Raw genomic sequence first — 17424 nt, 5'->3', positions numbered from 1 at the left:
AAATAAAAAAAACACAGAATTCTCAAAACTTGAGGTCGCTAAGCTACCTCTAAACACTGTTAAAAACACTTTTATCAAAAGGAACGGACTTTGGCTTTACAATCCCGAAATTTCAAAAAAATTAAAAATTAAAAACAACCTAATCCTCATATCGAAATAAAACAATTATTACTCAATCATTGCAATAGACGGGAAATAATTAAATATTTCATCTTTTAAAATTGGTGTAACATGAATAGGAATCATAATTGCATAGTTTTACTGCATTAATCATAACACTATGCAACAAAGTTGAGATCTTGGAAAGCCTGCCGGCTAAAACCCACATTTATTATTGTTATTTAAGTCATAGAACACGAAAATGAACTTTAAAATTGGCCTTTAATGTCTGATTTTTCAAAATCACTTTTTAGAGTATAACTTCGATTCAAAACCATATTTCGAAATGAAATATGTAAATGAAAATTAAAGGAAATAACAATTAATAAAAATATTTTAGCATTTGATTGGTAAAAATTTTATTAAGTTATCTAGAATACATTTATTAGAAAATGGATCTAATTAATACAAAAAAATCAAGTAAAATAATGGGTCTTTTTAGGAAGCTAATTTTTTTTCAATTGCATAATATTATAGCTATAGAATATGCCTTCTATTACAACTTAAAAAGTTTTGCCATTAAAAAAAAGTTCTATTTTAATTGATTTTTTTCAGTTTAACTCTCAAGTTTCTTAAAGAATATTTAATAAATAAGCAATGTAATGTTGCGTGGAAATGTTTCGAAATTAATTATAATTAAGTCAATTATTTGACCAATTGTAAGAAGTAATGAATTTAAAGGCAGGAAAAGTTCAGAAAATAAATATAAATAATTCAATTAGATTACTTATATCTAATCAATAAATACTTATCAATGTATTGGATTTGATATCGTCCTGCCTCTAAAATATTAATTATCTGGAAATTTAAAAAAAAATATATATAAATATGTGGGTTATCAAAATTTCCTTATATTATTCTCTTTTTTTGCTCAAAATGGTGACTTTTGAAAAAAAACTTTATTAATATTTTTTATAGGTTATAAAGTATTTACCAAAATTGTTGTTATTCTTTATTTTAATCTGGATTGACTAAATGCATATTTTTTGCCTTTATTTCTAACTCTGAACGAGATGTGCAAGCTAAAGATGACTTTGTAGAGCAAATAAATTTTGCATTGGTTATTTATTTTATTTTTTTATCACATGACAACATTTCCGACTAGATCGAAATTTAAAAAAAGTTAAAAACAAACTACCTTACTATAACTTTTGAGGCATTTTATTTTATAGGTTATAAAATAATTTTTCTAACTTTTTTGAAATACAAAATCTTAAATGTCTCTCGTTTTAATTCATTAGTACTTATGTATTATATAAATTTAATATGGCTTACTACCTTACTTTAACTAAATTATAAAAATAATTACCTTTACTGTGGTTGGGGTCAATATTTTTTTATGTCATATAAAATGTTTTTATGGATTTTAATTTATTGCCATGTTTAGGAGCTGTATCGGATGAACTTGATATGATGCCTGATTTGGGGCTATTTGAAGCTAGTCGACTCGTTTCACCTGTCCTTCCTCAGTACCACCCTAAACAACTCATGGAATTACTAAATTCTGGAAAGATAAGATGGGTTAAGGCCATATTAGGTCACTTAGTTCGATGTATTGGTGGACCAGGAACACAAGGCTTATCTAGAACTAAATCAAATTCAAGTTCATTTGGTATGGAGGAAAAAGCTTCTGTATCTCCTCGATGCTGGTCCAAATCTCGGACTCTTTCGGTTCTTGGAACATCAACCACGTCATCTAATGTTGGTCCAACCAGTCCAGGTGAAGGCTTTCGTTCTTCAATAAGTGGAATTCCAGAGGAGCTGACCCTGGATTATACTGAGATAAATTCAATACCGCCCCTTCCTCTTTGGACCCTTCTTGCTGCTGATAAAGAGACTAACATAACTGGAACCTCCAAAATGGACAAAAAGGGAGAATCCAATGTAAGTATATAATACATTAAGTACGAACATATGCTTTTAATGCAGGTTTGAGGTGTTTTTGAATAATACATATATGTTGTGATTTTTTTTTCAGGGTTACGATGATCTCTTTAATATGAAGACAGATCCTAGCTTAGAAGATCCAGATACATTCGATGACGAATTTTTATCTGCTGAATCTGCTACAGAAAAGAGAACTTCAAAAGGAATAGATCGTACAGGATTATCATACTTTGGTCCTCGGCAAGCACGAATTTTCTCTAAGCTTCTCACTCACGCGCATCTTCCTGGTCTTTCAAGTCTAGATCAAATGCATTTACTGGCATTAGCTGATACGGTTGCATCATGTCAACTAGATTTAGCTGACAAATTTGCTATTGATGCTGCAAAAAAAGCAGTTGACCCGTCCTTATCCTCCTCTCCTGTTGTCGAAGGTGAAGTGAATTTAGGATCTCTAGATGATTGTGGACTAAGATTTTTGTTAGCCATGAAACATTTCAACTACTTGAAACGATGTCTTCCTTTAAATCAGAGAAATGTTTTACAAAAAAAAGGATTATCCTCCTCAAATCTTGTATGGGGTTTCCATTCGGAGAGTGAGGAGGAATTGATCAATTCCATTCCATGTGTCGCTAAAGGAAATCCAACCTGGCCAGAGCTAAGAGAATTAGGCCTTGCCTGGTGGTTGAGAAATAATTCTTCTCTTAAAAAGTTAATGGAAAAAGTTGCTAAAGCATCTTTCAAGGACAAAAACGATCCTCTTGATGCAGCCATCTTTTATTTAGCTATGAAGAAAAAGAATCTTGTATGGGGTCTGTACAGAAGTATAAAAGACCCAAAAATGACTGCTTTTTTCAGCAATAATTTTTCTGAAGATCGTTGGAGAAAAGCTGCCTTGAAAAATGCTTTTTCCCTCCTTGGAAAACAAAGATTTCTTCATGCAGCCGCTTTCTTTCTATTGAGTGGGAGCATCAAGGATGCTATTGACATTTGCATTGATAAATTAGATGACCTTCAGTTAGCAATGATTATCGCACGTTTGTATGCAGGAGAGCTTAATCAAGTGCCAGATATTCTCAAAGACCTTGTCAATAAACAAGTACTTGGATCAGAAGGAGGCAATAAAGAAGATAACGTCACTGCTCAGTCACATCCAGATCCATTTTTGAGGTCTATGGCTCATTGGATGAATAGAAACTACTCTGCTAGTCTTTCCACTCTTCTTTTAACCAATGTGGGCTTTCTTCACCCTAAATATAGCGACGAAGAAGTAGAAAGGTCTATAAAAAGACGAAAAGTTGATGCCGATCCAAGTGTTTTTAATTTTTATGTATATTTGAGAACTCATCCATTGATACTACGAGAGCAAATAAGTAAAAATCAAGACTCTTCTAAAGCAATAATGCTGTCTGGTTTTAAAGGGGATAGCTCAGAGGGAGAGGGTGCAACTTTTAAGGAAGATGGTGTAACACCCTTAGAAAGACGACTTTATTTTTCCACAGCACACTTTCATCTACGAGCTGGATGCCCTGTTCTAGCTCTTGAAGTCCTTAATAAATTGCCTAACAAAATAATTTCTTCTAAATTTTATGATAAAGAAAAATTAAATTCTAATACTGATGAGCCTAATGTTGAGAATTCATTGGTGACCGGAATATTTCATCAAACCCAAATGGATTTAAGTCAGCCAAAGCCCACATCAAAGAAAGATACCGAAAAAGTGGGTCGGTCACAACCCATTGAAAAACTATCAGATGATATGGGACTCGATTGGTCTAAACCAATTACGGTTTCAAAAACAGAGGACGATGATGAACTAAAATTAGAATGGTCGGATGACCCTGATACGGATGATGACTATGATTCTAATTCAAAAAACATTTTGAAAGAAATGGCTCATAAGTCCATAGATGAAAGCCTAGTGGAGAAAAATATAGATGAAAAGGGCTCAAGTTTCATGTCTACTCAAGGAGGTATTTTAGATATAATGGCTCAGCAGTTGAAGTTTATTGCTTGTTTAAAAATAATTATGGAAGAATTGGGAACTCTAGCTACTGGATTCGAAGTTGACGGGGGACTTCTTCGTTATCAACTTTATATTTGGTTAGAAAGGGAGGTAGATGCCCTTAAAGTCTTATGTTCATACGGATTGCAGGATGAGTTAAATCAGAGCATTAATTTATCAGCTCAAAGTGATGATTCGGAGGGTATTTCTAATTTCCAAGATGTAGATCCTCTTGACTTTGAAAGTAAAATAATTAGAGTTATGAAGCGTAAAACATGGTTAATTGAAAATCAGACCCTTCTTAGAACGTTGCTTAGTTATTGTGGTCTACATGGATGCAATGGTGGAGGTCTTTCATCCGTTCGTATGGAATTGATTCTTTTACTCCAAGAGCTTCAGCAAGAAAAAACGCAAAAACGGCTTTTGTCTCCTCTCCCATTTCCTACTACACTTCCACTTTTATCTGCTTGTATCGCTCAACAAAAAACGGTTGTGTCCGACCCTGTGAAACACTTGGAGGCTCTAACTCATGATATGTTGTACACTATGATGCAAGAAAAAATTCCTCCTTTTCCTGGACATGCTAATTATGATGAACTATTTGTTCTTCGGGACTTGTCAATTGCTTTGTCATCATGTGTTTACCAAAGTCTTTGCGATTCTGACTCACTTCATTTAAAAAAAATACCTTCTTCATTCACTGGTGGAGGAGCCGTCTTAGACTCACTTTCTAGACTTAGTGTAGTTTATCAGGATTCTTCATTAATTTCTACAACATGTAGTAGAAAGTTCTCCCTTGATACTGGTTCTCAAATAGAAGTAACTACAGAGCCTTCTAAATGGCCTGGGGTTACTGCACTACGGGCCCTTCTTGATAGGGATAAAGATGAAGATACCCCACATTTAAATGTACTACTCTGTGAGACGTTCGTTGCCATTTATTTGAGTCTTTTATGCTATGCTTTGGCTACTTGTGATTCCCATATTTTATTTAGACTAATTAGTCAACATATAAGTCCCAGTTACTGGTCTCATTTGTTCGGTGGAGGTTATAAAAAAAGTATTAAGGTTGACATAACATCTTCAACTCAATCCAAGGAAATACCAGTGAGTTGATGGATTTAAATTAATCTCTCATTTAATGTACCATGTATTTTTTATAGACAATCTACTCTGATGATAACATAGAATCATCGTCAACCTCAGTTGCATCTAAGGACATCGTTGGTCTAGTCAATACGGTTAATACTGTCACTTCACAAGTTACATCTTCTGTTAACTCCCTTACCAAACAAAGAGTAAAACTGAACATGAAATTATTGGGTGTTCAAATAAAGTCAGGCAGTGGATCAAATCATCAATCCAATGATGGAACAGAAGGAACCCCATTAGGCTCCAAACCAGCGACTAGAGAGAATTTTAAATCTCCAGACATTTCAATCATCGGGAAACTTATGAGTAAGGTGAGTTGTTAATGAACGAGAATTAGATATAGGTATGGTATGGGGACTTTTAAATATATTTATCACGATTTTAGCCTTCTCCAAATGAAGTTGATAGTGAATTCTATGATTCTGGTGCAGAGTCCGAGTTGGAAGATGAAGATGATTTTGATGAACATGATGATCCCTTTTCAAATGCCCCTCCCAAGGAAGAAAATATTGAGCATTTGGATCCGGAGTCTTTTTCTTGGACGCTCATGAGATTTGCTGTGATCAGACTCTCTCAAGATATTTTAGAGAAGTTCCTCACTGTGGCTGGAATTGAAATACCTGGTGGGTTATTGCATTTAAATATTTATTTACATATTTGCTTGAATAATATTCACTGCACATTTCATTTCTTATACTTGCACCTATTTTTCTGCACTCCTTTCATTATTCATTCCTTTTTCCTCCTTGCATTTTCCAAGCGTTAGAGTCTACTAGTACTACCTCCATTCATTCCATTCCCCTTGTACCTTTCTTCGTAATATTTCTTTACTCTATTTTTTTAAATGCACTCAGTTTCTCTTCTTCGGCACAATTCTTCTGATGCTGTACAAGATTCTTATGAAGGTAACAAAAAATTTATTCTGAGGTACAAAAAATTATTAATAAAAAAATCATACGTATTAAATATTATGTGCTTAATATTTTACATAACTACATACTTAACGATTACCTATCAACTTTAATACATTTAGATCTTCCAGTGGCAAGCCCACTCATCTATGGATGCCTGCGAGCGACTGATAATTGGTTAGACGCCGTTAATTGTAAATTACACTCATTCGAAAACAAATCAGAACAACTTTTTCCAGGATGCTATGCTGATTCAAGTGTACATGGTCCTGCCATTGAAAAGTATAAATGTCTATTTGAACCTCAGAATACACCCTTTAGGTATATATATATATCAACTAATATATTCAATGTATTCTTAATTGCATTATATGTTTGTTATTCACCTTTAAGAAATAAAGGCCAAGGTCTGGGTCCTGTTAAACGTCTATGGAGCTTTTTGATTCGACAACAACCAGTTCAACACGTGTTTATTAAGCATATATTTGGAAAGCGAAAAGTTATTGGGGACTCCCCTACACTTTCTTCTCGAGTTATTGATACAAACTCATCGGCATTAAAATGTGCCGGCCCTTCGTCGTACTCTTCTGAAGGGGATGCTTCTGAGTCTTTTCAATATCAAATTCTAAAGATGAATAAACCAGTCAAAGTGATTCATAAGGAACAAGATGGTATCACGGCCTTCTGTATTAACAAGGTGACTAGATGTTTTAATTTATTTTACTTTAATAAATAATTATAATCTATATTGTATGTACTAATAAGGTTTCTCTTATTTAATTTCCATTTTTTATCTTTAACATCTATTAGAAAAAAGGAGAGGAAAATGTGAGTTGCTATAACTTTTCTGTCTTGCTTATTACTTATTATTATTTACTTGATAACATAATTATGTTAGGTTGAGTATTATATAAGGTAATAGATAATTAATGTATTATGTAACAATTCACGATATAGAGGTCATTGGGTATTAAATCTATATTGTAAGAGTTAATTAATCATTGAAGTCATATTTGTCTCGGAACTCATCTAAGTGTCCTACTATGATAATCTTTATCATCTTATTTCTTTATGTATGTCTGGTTTTGTTGTATTATTTCATATGCTTTGCAGATTGACTGACAATTTTCTATTATTAATGTTGGAGTTGCATTTGATGCATACATATGATATTCAGTGACGTAGTAATACATTTTTGCGCTACAAATATACAAAAGTCTTGTCTTTTTTTTAACTTATTTCTTTGGAAAATTTTGGAATTTGTATTTTTTTTAGAAATTAGAAATTTCCGATTTTCTTTCAATCATGCACTTCATCTTATTTTTTTGGCTGATAATTTTTTTAGTAAAATACATTTTAATTATTATTTTTTTTTTTTAAATTTTTCCCTAATATTTATCATTAGGGAAGCCACTTCGTCACTGATGGTATAAAGCTAAATATATATATTAGATATGAAGTATGGCCCGGCAGATATTGAACTTTTTTTTATTTGGGGGGTATACCAATTATTTGGGAAATATTCAATAACCGACAAGTAGGCCAATATTTTTATTATAAATTAACTGTTAATAAAAGTATAATATTACAAAACTAAAAAATGGCTACTAGATAAATTTTTTAAAGTTCTTTTTCAAATACCGTGTCAACTGTTATTATTCACTCATATCTATTATGCTAATTTTGAGTAATTAAAAGTCATTTTTTGACAATGTTCCGATTAGCAATATTGTTGAACATATAAGTAGCTATCGTTTACTAATAAAAGCATTGTCAAAGTTGCCAGCATGAGCACACAGTGCGAGAAGAGGATTGAGATCGCAGCGCCTCCTACGTGTGGGATTTTCCCAGAAGACTCATCTGGGAGCAGACTGGGTGCCTCGAGGAAGACGATTTACACTGTATACGTGCGGTTGAAGGTCGGAGAGGACCCCAAATACTCCCCCGGAGTAGGCAGGAAACCCTCTGTGCATTTTAACTTCCTGAAGTCGGCCTTCAAGAAAAAGCCGAATTCATCAATTGATGACATGGCCAGGAAGATAAAGAAGTCCACATCAGCGGTGTCCTGGGATTTTAAAAAGACAGGAGGAAAGTCTCTACGGCGTATTCCGCGGCCTATTTTGACAGAACAGCAGAGAAAAGTCCATATGGAGCGTGAAAAAAAGATATTGAACCACCTCAAGGGAACCTGTGGACTCATTGTGATCTTTTCTGATGCAAAGACCTTTACTGTTAACCCTGTCTTCGACTGGTAGAATGATCGAATAATGACATTAGGGAATGTAGCAGAAGAGCACCGATATTTTTCAACCGGCAAACACCCTTCTTTAGTGATGATGTTAGGCCTGGTTACATCCAACGGGAAGGCCATAATCCCCAATGGTTCCCTTTAGGATACAGGCTGAAGGCTCATGAGTATGTCAAAATTATGGTCACCAAAGTTTTCCAATGGATCAAATCCATTGATGACAATTCTCCCCGCTGTTCCCACAAGATGTAGCATCTGCCAATACCGCAAAAAAACAAAAAAAAACAAAAACAGAGTGGCCAACGTGGACATCTGAGCAAAGGACCGCAGAGCCCAGTCCTCTAGACTATTCCATTTAAACAGACGTGGAGGATGAGCCACAACAGCATCTGCGACCTGAAGACCTTTGTCAACAAGGTCCGGGCCTCCATGAGCCATATTGATAAAACATATTCTTTGGGTTTCAATTAATTATTAATAAACTTGTTTCCTAATTCAACCAGGATCCTTCCATAGACTTCAATACTTTGTGTGTTAATATGGATAAATAATAACGGTTGGCCCTGTATATAACACAGGGGAACACTCATTTTGCACAAATGAATTCAAGCCAAAATTTAAATTTATCTTTGAGCGCAGAATCCAAAACTGATCTCAGTTTTTCTCTCAGTCATATGAATTCTGAAATATCTTGGATTATAGTAATTTAGGACTATTATCGTTCAGAGTCATTTTTTACACTTAAAACAATCCTTAAATTATAAGTAGGATTAATAAAACTTATTTAAAAGTGTTTTATATTCTTACTAAGTGTTTTATTGATTCTATATATTGTTCTGAACTCGATATATTTCTATTTTTAGGCTGAAAAATTATGAAAACTTTGAAACGTTATAACATTGATATATTCGATAATTGTCTTGAATGCATTTGTACAAAATTGTTCCCCTGCGTAATCCTAATTTAAAATAAAATAAAAATAAAAAAATCATGGCAGTTAAAAGTGGTTTCCTATCGGGAGTCGAAAAAATTAATTAAGAATGAAAAAATAACTTTTAAAAGACCATACGTGGATTTTCAATGAATGGGTAATTTAAAACAACTTATAATTTTTTTTTTTTTTTTTGAGAAAAAAATTATGTTTTTGTTCAAAAAAAGGGATTTTACGGGAATGCAATATCGTTAATAATCAAAAAAACTCCTTCATCATGATAATATTCATAATCATTTTCCAATAATAAAATTGGTCAACCAAGATCGAATACTTCAAGTATTTTTAACTCTAATTCCAAATATCTGTGTTTCTAACACATCAGGCTTTTGAGATAATTGTTTATGAAATTTTCAAAATTATGCTATATAATTAACTACATAGCGAAATGAATTTTTAAAAATAGCTAAGAGTAATTCTTATAGAATTGCATTTTTTATTTAAAAGTTTACCAGCAAAGATAACTAAATGAAGAAATCTTTTGGAATCTGCACAAAAAAACAACAAAAAAAACATGAAAAATATATACTCGCTTCCTTATTAAAATAAATGAGGTAAAATATTGTTGACCAGTGTAATTTGAGTATTTATTGTTGTTTCTAGACTAACCTTAAGAAATATCGTCCTTTACGAACTACCTCACTAATCTTTATTTTTATTATCTATTATTCTACATTATTACCATATATATACAATTTCTAATCAATTTTGTTTACCCTGTAGGTTTCAAGTGGACTTATGACTCTTGCAACTCATAAAGAATTACAGGAATTGGATATATCCCTACTACTTAATCCTACTTCATGGCAAGAGGGAATGCACGAAGAAGCAGATTTTGATGTTCTTTGCCTGAGCGAGTACGACCTAATTAAATTTGAAATTGCCCTCCATTAATCATATATATATATTTTTTCTTTCTTAATGTTGTATGTATATTTTAGGAATCCGGAGTCTCTCCCAGCTTCTAACTTCTTGGCTATTCAAACACCTGGGGATCCCTTGCAAGGAAGTCATGGTGTTATGGGTTCATCTGGAGGGGGAACTTCCTCTTCTGTGTCCTCACAAATTAACTCTCCTAGTGGCCCACAGCCTCCACCATTTGGGCCCTCTGGAAATGCATCAAATGCGGGACACAGAGGTACATCAGTGGTGAGCTATTTCCTAAATTCAATCATTGATACTAACGATTATATTAAATAATATATACCGCCCTTATCCACTTGTTGCTCAGTCATAAGTGGTCTTCTTTTGGGATATCTACTGATAAGCACTAATAGTTAATTATGTAGGTTTTGATCCTATTTTTGCACGTTTTTATTTATTGCACAAATTGCTTCATAGTTCAATTTATTCCAGAAATAGATTTACAACAGTATATGTATTAAAAGCTATAGATGTCATTATAAAATTGACTAAATATGTATCTAAAGTGTTAAACGTTATCTAAGCTGATAGAAAAATCCAAATTTAATCCTATGTAATTCAAATTTTGCAATCTTTAGTAAATGTACATATTTATTTTTTTTTCCAACTTTGATCAACCAAGACTAACTTCTTGGATGTTAATGTATCAACAAGATCTGGAGGTGGGACATATAACCCTTTTGATCCAAAGGTACACAAAAAATCAGAAAATACATACAAAATTATTATTTATTACATAATATTGTCTCATTTAATCTCTTCTTAATATTGTTATTCCATTCATTCATTTTTATCTATTTATATACTTCTTCAATTAGTTTCAAGTCCATTGTCATTTACTTATTATATATTTATTTAATTCTCAGAAATAAGGATCTGAAGAATTTTCCACTAAAAAAAAATACGTGCATAGCTCTAATGCTAATTTCTTATTTGTAATTGTAAACAGAGGGATAAATATTTGATTTTATCATTATTTGCATATTTACGAATTATTTGATTGTCATAAAGAAAGCAACTAAATCTGTGGATCCTTCAATTACATATTATGCAGTTCTACTCGACGAATCTTGATGGATCTTACTGCTTCATTTTAAAGCAAGGGACTAATGATAAATTTTTATTCATATTGTAATGAATTTGCTACAAAAAAAATTTAATCTACTTAAATTATTATACTAGTATAATGCTTATTTATAACTCATTATTATTTTGCTTCATTTCATCTAGATATTTAGAAATATGAGTCAAAGAAAAAAAGAAAAGATTTCTTATCTTCCTTCTTCTTTTTTTCATTTAATGCTCATTAAATACTTTATTTATTTTTTTCTAATAATATGTAATTACTAATTATGGAATTTATTCTATTTTTTTACTTAATGCTGCATTAAATTGTAATTTGGAAATGATTTGTGGTTTGAATTATATCTAATAGATGAAATCCATACATTTCCCAGGGTCCCAAAATGCTCAATTTTGCAAACTTGTTTTGCATAGGAGTAGACATTTACTCAAGCCGGTATGTGTATTTTATAATTTCCCTTTTTCTACCCATTTTTTGCATGATGCCACAAATAACAACTAATATTAATTTATTTATTATCTGCTTACTTCAAGTTCATACTTTCATCAAAAATTAGCTCTTTAATATTATTATATACTCATATCTTAGGTGAAAAAACATAAAATTGATGGTGTTCGACGACTTGCCTCTCATACCCATTTACCCCTTTATGTAACAGGGTGCCATGATGGAAGTATAGGCATGTGGGAATGGTCTCACAATCATCCCGTGGCTACAGTGAGGCCTTCCGGGGTTTTTGCTAAAGTGAATAGAGTTTTATTCACTTCCCAAGGGAATAAGTTTGGAGCCTGTGATGAAGATGGGAATGTCTCTATATGGCAAGCTGCAAATTCATCTAATCCATACTTTACTTACAAATGTCATTCAAAAGGAACCTCAGACTTTGTATTCCAAGGAGATTGCTCCTCTTTGTTTTGCACTTCTGGTCATTCCTCAGATGGTCGTAATGTAGCCATTTGGGATACACTCATGCCCCAAAAAAGGTGTAACGTTGCCTCCTTTCTCTTTCATGATAATGGAGCATCATCCATCGCGTATGTTTCTTCGAAACAACAACTCGTGACTACGGGTAAAAGAGGCGAAGTTGCTGTATGGGACCTAAGACAAAGGAAACAAATCCATTTCTTTAAAGGACATGATCATTCCATTAAATGCCTCACTTTAGATCCAAATGAGGATTTCTTTGTGACTGGGAGTTTAGATGGAGATATTAAAATTTGGTCCCTCAATTCATATAAATGTTTTTATACATTTATACAGGAACATGCAAGACATGGTTTATTTAAGAATATTAGTCAAGGGGTATCCCAAGTATATTTGGATTCCTTTAATAGGTTGTACTCTTGTGGGGCAGATGGTTCCATAAAGGTTCGACAACTTCCTGATAGAGATCTCATAGTCAGTTCAATTTAGATTATATAGCTTAACTTCATTCGTCATTCCAAAAATTAACTATACATATATGTTATTGTCATTTTATTTATTAAAAATATTGTTATTTTTTAAAAATTAGATCAGACATTGTTGTTTTAAATTAAACGTTACTTTTTGTTTGTTTATATAGATTATGATATGTTTAAATGCTTGTATTCTGTTCTTTTTTCATTGTTAATTAATTATGATAGCTTGTTAACTTAATAAATTTACATGATTACCTACCTACATTATTAATATAATAATAAGGATTTATAGAAAATATCAAAGAGTATATATATCAGCCAAATGGATATTTATATATCTTCTACAGATCTCGAGTGTATATTGTTCGACAAACGGTTCAATGAGCTAGATTCAATGGTTTCACACGTCTGTTTGGGTCACTTGTCTACTCCGTCTCTTTATCATAACTTATTTGAGACATTTCATGAAGAAGAGGTCCAATATTATTCAAAACGTCATAGAAGATGGTATCAAATAACGCAATCTGCGTCCGTATCTCGTCTGACCCCTCGATCCCTACTTTAAACTAAGTTCCTTATCCGGGAATGGAAGTTTCAGTTCTTCCGCCCAGCCAGTTTATTACTTTGCTTATTCATTTAATAGTTAGTGTTTTCAACAACCATTCCTTCTTAAATTGAATCGTGTAATAATAATAGTGTAATTACCTTGAGGGACTCCTTCCAAATGCACTGTCTTTACAAAATTAATAGAACCCTTAAGTACTTATCGAAAGGATGAGTTGAACATCGTTTGCAGTATTTATTTGGATAATTTTATTATTCAGGCTCCGAATTACCACTGTTCTATACTTGTAATTTGGCAGTACTCGGTTCATAGCTAAGCATCAGTAACACTTTTAATAGTATTAATATTTTGCCTTCTTAGTATTTGGATACCGCTAAAAGTCAGGTCAGCTAGAGAAATATTATAAAGCTAAGAACTCCAGTAAACAATTAATGAAATCACGTTTCCTTTCATTACATGAAGTTCAAAAGATTATCGTCCTTTCTGAGATTGTCAGCCCCCTCTATTTATAGACAGAGCTATTCGGCATAGTATAAATAAGGGTTCACGCAATGACCCTAATCTTAAATGTATCCCTATTTCGGAAGATGCTCTTAGCGAACTGAATTGGTGGATCTTTAGATACTCAATATGTGGTACAGATATATATATATATATATCTGTTGAATCGGATTATGAAATAAATACATATGCATTTCGTTTGGTCTGCGGCATCAGCTTCTCTACATACAAACAATTTCAAAGACATGGTAAGTAATAGAAACCCTTTATCGTATTAATAACTAGGAGATGTTTGCAATAATGCTTTGCCATAGTATTAAACTCCACTTTTGCCAACTTTATGAATAATACTCTTTCTTATTTTAAGTAACTCAGAGTATTGTATTTTAAATATATATCAGATCTAGCGGTGTGCAACTACTATACAAACGGACTCACCTTCAATTTTTTTGGATTCTGTCAGCAAAAAACTCTCAAGTGGATATTCAAACGACTCACAAGCCCTTGGTTCCATCCTCAATGCGATTTCTTCACTTCCGTTCTGTACCATCTGGTATTATTTTTCCTCACCTTTATCCTTCAGTTCACTTTACAGTGCAATGATTAAAATTAGAGTCAACCTACAGTATTACTAAACTATAAAGACTGAAATAAGTTTATGAAGGCCTTCTTTAATAAAAAAACCTCAAATTCCTAAGGACATCTGGGGCGTTAAAAGGTTACTTAAACACCATACATTTAGACCAGAGATAGGAAGACTTTTTTATTGATGTGTCAGAAAACTTTTTCTCGTTGCCTGTTACTTCTAAGCAGGCTTGTGAACGGAATGCAAAATTGAACGGCGTTGTATGGAACGTACGCTCAATGGATGGAGCGGATTTTTTTTTGTACCATTAACGCGGAACACAAAAAATGAGATTTTAGCGTTCCGTTCCAATCGGTCATAGTAATTTCGGAGGGTATGTAGTTTTCCACGGTTATCCTAGAAATAAGACTATGCAAATTCAGGGACAATTTTTGAAATTAGGGGAGATAATTATCCGATGCCAATTGAGCGTACGATTTGATAGTCTCTCAAGAAGATACATCTAATATTATTATAAAGTTAAATATCCTGACTATAAGTCTAATTAGGGATACACAATAACAGTCTCCTTTACTCGAACATAATAAGAAAGACTTAAGACTTATCTCCCTAACCCCTCACCTACGTATTTGAATGCAAGTCTCTAGACCTTAATTTATTAGTGCATATTATAAACTAGGAATGATTGAGCCTATAAATTCAGAAACAAAATGAAATTATTATTATAACTTCAACCTTAACTTGCATCATGCTATCAAATTTATCGAGCTTCGGTTATTCTAACATTGGGATTCCAGATGAGAAACCCCATGAAATAAACTTTATACTTATACTCTTTTGAATAATATAATTAAATATAGAAACAAATAGAAATAAAGGAGTTTTATTAACAGACAGTAAAATACTCAACTACAAGAAGCTAAGGAGTGGGAGGGAGAAGAACTACATTTGAGAATGGGGCTTAAATACAGATGATTAAAATTCAGGAGGAGGTACAACTCCAGTTTCCTTAGCAAGTATCAAAAGTTGTTCTCTATTGCTCTTGGCCTTCATCTGAGCCTTTTCCAAGTCCCAAACAGGCTTCATACGGGCGTTGTAGGCACGGATCTCATCCTCTGTAGCTTTGTGCACATTATATCGTTTAATACCCCAGTAAACACCAAGGGAAAGAGCGGTCCAACGACATAATTTGATGAGAGGAGATACTTTTCCAATAGGTCCGAGGTCGATATGAGAGGCCATCATTGTATGTTCAGAAGAGCGATTTGAGGAATATTAAATATGAGGTAAAATAAAAATGGATGTCAGCTGAGATAAGATGAGAGGTTGTGTGAATTATTATATTCCATTACAGGGCTATGACAATATGTTATAATACTATCTGGAGGAGCATAGGCTCGAACCACGAAACCTATTGTGTTGGAAAAACATCCTTTTTGATGATAAACTCACTGACCTACATATTAATAGCTAATAACTATATATAGGTCGGTAGATAAATTCCACTTGGTGACCTCATATGAACTTTCCACAATTATAAAGCTATATATTATCGTAGATTTTATCTAAACGACATGTAATATATTAAGTAATTCTTCCATTTTAGGAAGAATATTTGAAATCCCCCCCAAATAAAAAAGTAATTTTTGAACAAGAAATGATAGTTTGGGCGAATATATACAATTCAAAATCAAAGTAGATGTATATTAAAAGGTAAATATTGAACATATTACTAAACTAATAAATTTATCTTTCAAAAATAAAGTATCAACTTCAGTTATTGTTTGTACAAGATCATTTTCTAGTAAGTTTCACTCAAATAATTAATTAATATGCAATATTATTCTTCGCTTGATCTTTGGATACTAATGTGATTAATTAATAAACTCTGTAGAGTCGAGTGTACTTGCACAATGGGTCAAATTAATATGGAGTCGCATAATTCAAATGGTTGGATTTAGATCCAAGAACAGCCAAAATATTATTCAAAATTATAATTTTATAATAATTTATTTTTAGATGTGTTATTTATTATTTTAGGGACTGAAAATTTAAATTTAATTCTAGAGTATAATTCGAATAGTTTCTTGAGGTTGGATTTATAGTATTTAGAGATCTTGGCCACGGATCTGCAGATATTTTAATACTTGCAACTCTAAATCATAGATAAATATACATATTCCGACTTTTTGAGTAAATACATGTGACTACTCACTCATCAGCAATAAATATAACTTCATCGGAATAAGAATTTATCTAGTTAGTAGTTATTAAAAATTTCTTTATTTTGATCTTTTTAAGCTCATGAATGGGGATATAGAAAATTGATACAGTATGATTGATGTTTCCAATTGGTTGTATATCGGCACTAAATATAAAAATCTTGTTCATCCCTATAGATTAATTACATTATGAATACAACATATATTTGGGGAATATTTCATAATAATTCCAAATTCATTCAACTCCGTGTGTATATACATGCGACTTTACTAACTCCCGGCTCAATTAAATTTAACTACTTAAAATTAGATTATTTTGATCCTTCTAAATTCATTAATTGAGAATATGAATAATTGATTCAGTTTGTATGAATTTTTTGATCCCTTTCTGTTCGGCAACTAACATATAAATGCACAATCATCATTATGACTTAATTTATTATTTTTAATTATTATTCAAATATCAATGGATGATATAATATTAATATTTCATATTATTTGAATGAAACTTTCTACATAATCTTGTATGTACAAACCCGATTATAAGTTCACCTTTTATTTTTGGAGGTCAAATTTATCATTTTAAATAATTCGTTGGATAATGTTTTCAAATTATACTTTTAACAGAAACCTTTAAAATATATCTACTTTTATTATGAGTTGTATAAATTAGTCAGGCTATCATTTTTAGGCCAAAAACATTTTTTAGGATTCAAATATTATCCCAAAGTGAAAGAATTGCTTAAAATACCACGTGATGTTTATATAAAATTACACTTACGACAAATATTA

General features: G+C 32.2%; 1 protein-coding gene across 16 annotated transcripts in view; it reads left to right on the top strand.

The window, feature by feature from the left end:
- The window catches only part of Rbcn-3A (rabconnectin-3 alpha), a 42663-nt gene extending 29647 nt beyond the window's left edge, over positions 1 to 13016 (top strand). For 2 of the 16 annotated variants that reach the window (XM_071887753.1, XM_071887751.1), the window contains 13 exons: positions 1547 to 2043; positions 2138 to 5155; positions 5212 to 5511; positions 5586 to 5823; positions 6055 to 6105; positions 6234 to 6432; positions 6505 to 6808; positions 6922 to 6939; positions 10074 to 10207; positions 10292 to 10499; positions 10897 to 10965; positions 11710 to 11793; positions 11947 to 13016. In XM_071887753.1, the coding sequence (XP_071743854.1) occupies positions 1547 to 2043; positions 2138 to 5155; positions 5212 to 5511; positions 5586 to 5823; positions 6055 to 6105; positions 6234 to 6432; positions 6505 to 6808; positions 6922 to 6939; positions 10074 to 10207; positions 10292 to 10499; positions 10897 to 10965; positions 11710 to 11793; positions 11947 to 12771 (5945 nt within the window). In that variant the 3' untranslated portion in view covers positions 12772 to 13016. Of the gene's footprint in view, positions 1 to 1546; positions 2044 to 2137; positions 5156 to 5211; positions 5512 to 5585; positions 5824 to 6054; positions 6128 to 6233; positions 6433 to 6504; positions 6809 to 6921; positions 6940 to 10073; positions 10208 to 10291; positions 10500 to 10896; positions 10966 to 11709; positions 11794 to 11946 lie in introns of all 16 variants that reach the window. The other 14 variants (XM_071887755.1, XM_071887754.1, XR_011779752.1 and 11 more) reach the window with 13 other exon arrangements.
- Positions 13017 to 17424: the final 4408 nt, after the last annotated feature.

The sequence above is a fragment of the Lepeophtheirus salmonis genome, chromosome 4, assembly GCF_016086655.4.
Source record: "Lepeophtheirus salmonis chromosome 4, UVic_Lsal_1.4, whole genome shotgun sequence".
Lineage (NCBI taxonomy): Eukaryota > Metazoa > Arthropoda > Copepoda > Siphonostomatoida > Caligidae > Lepeophtheirus > Lepeophtheirus salmonis.
Note: the sequence above shows the minus strand (reverse complement) of the source record. Positions and strands in the feature narration are given on the sequence as shown.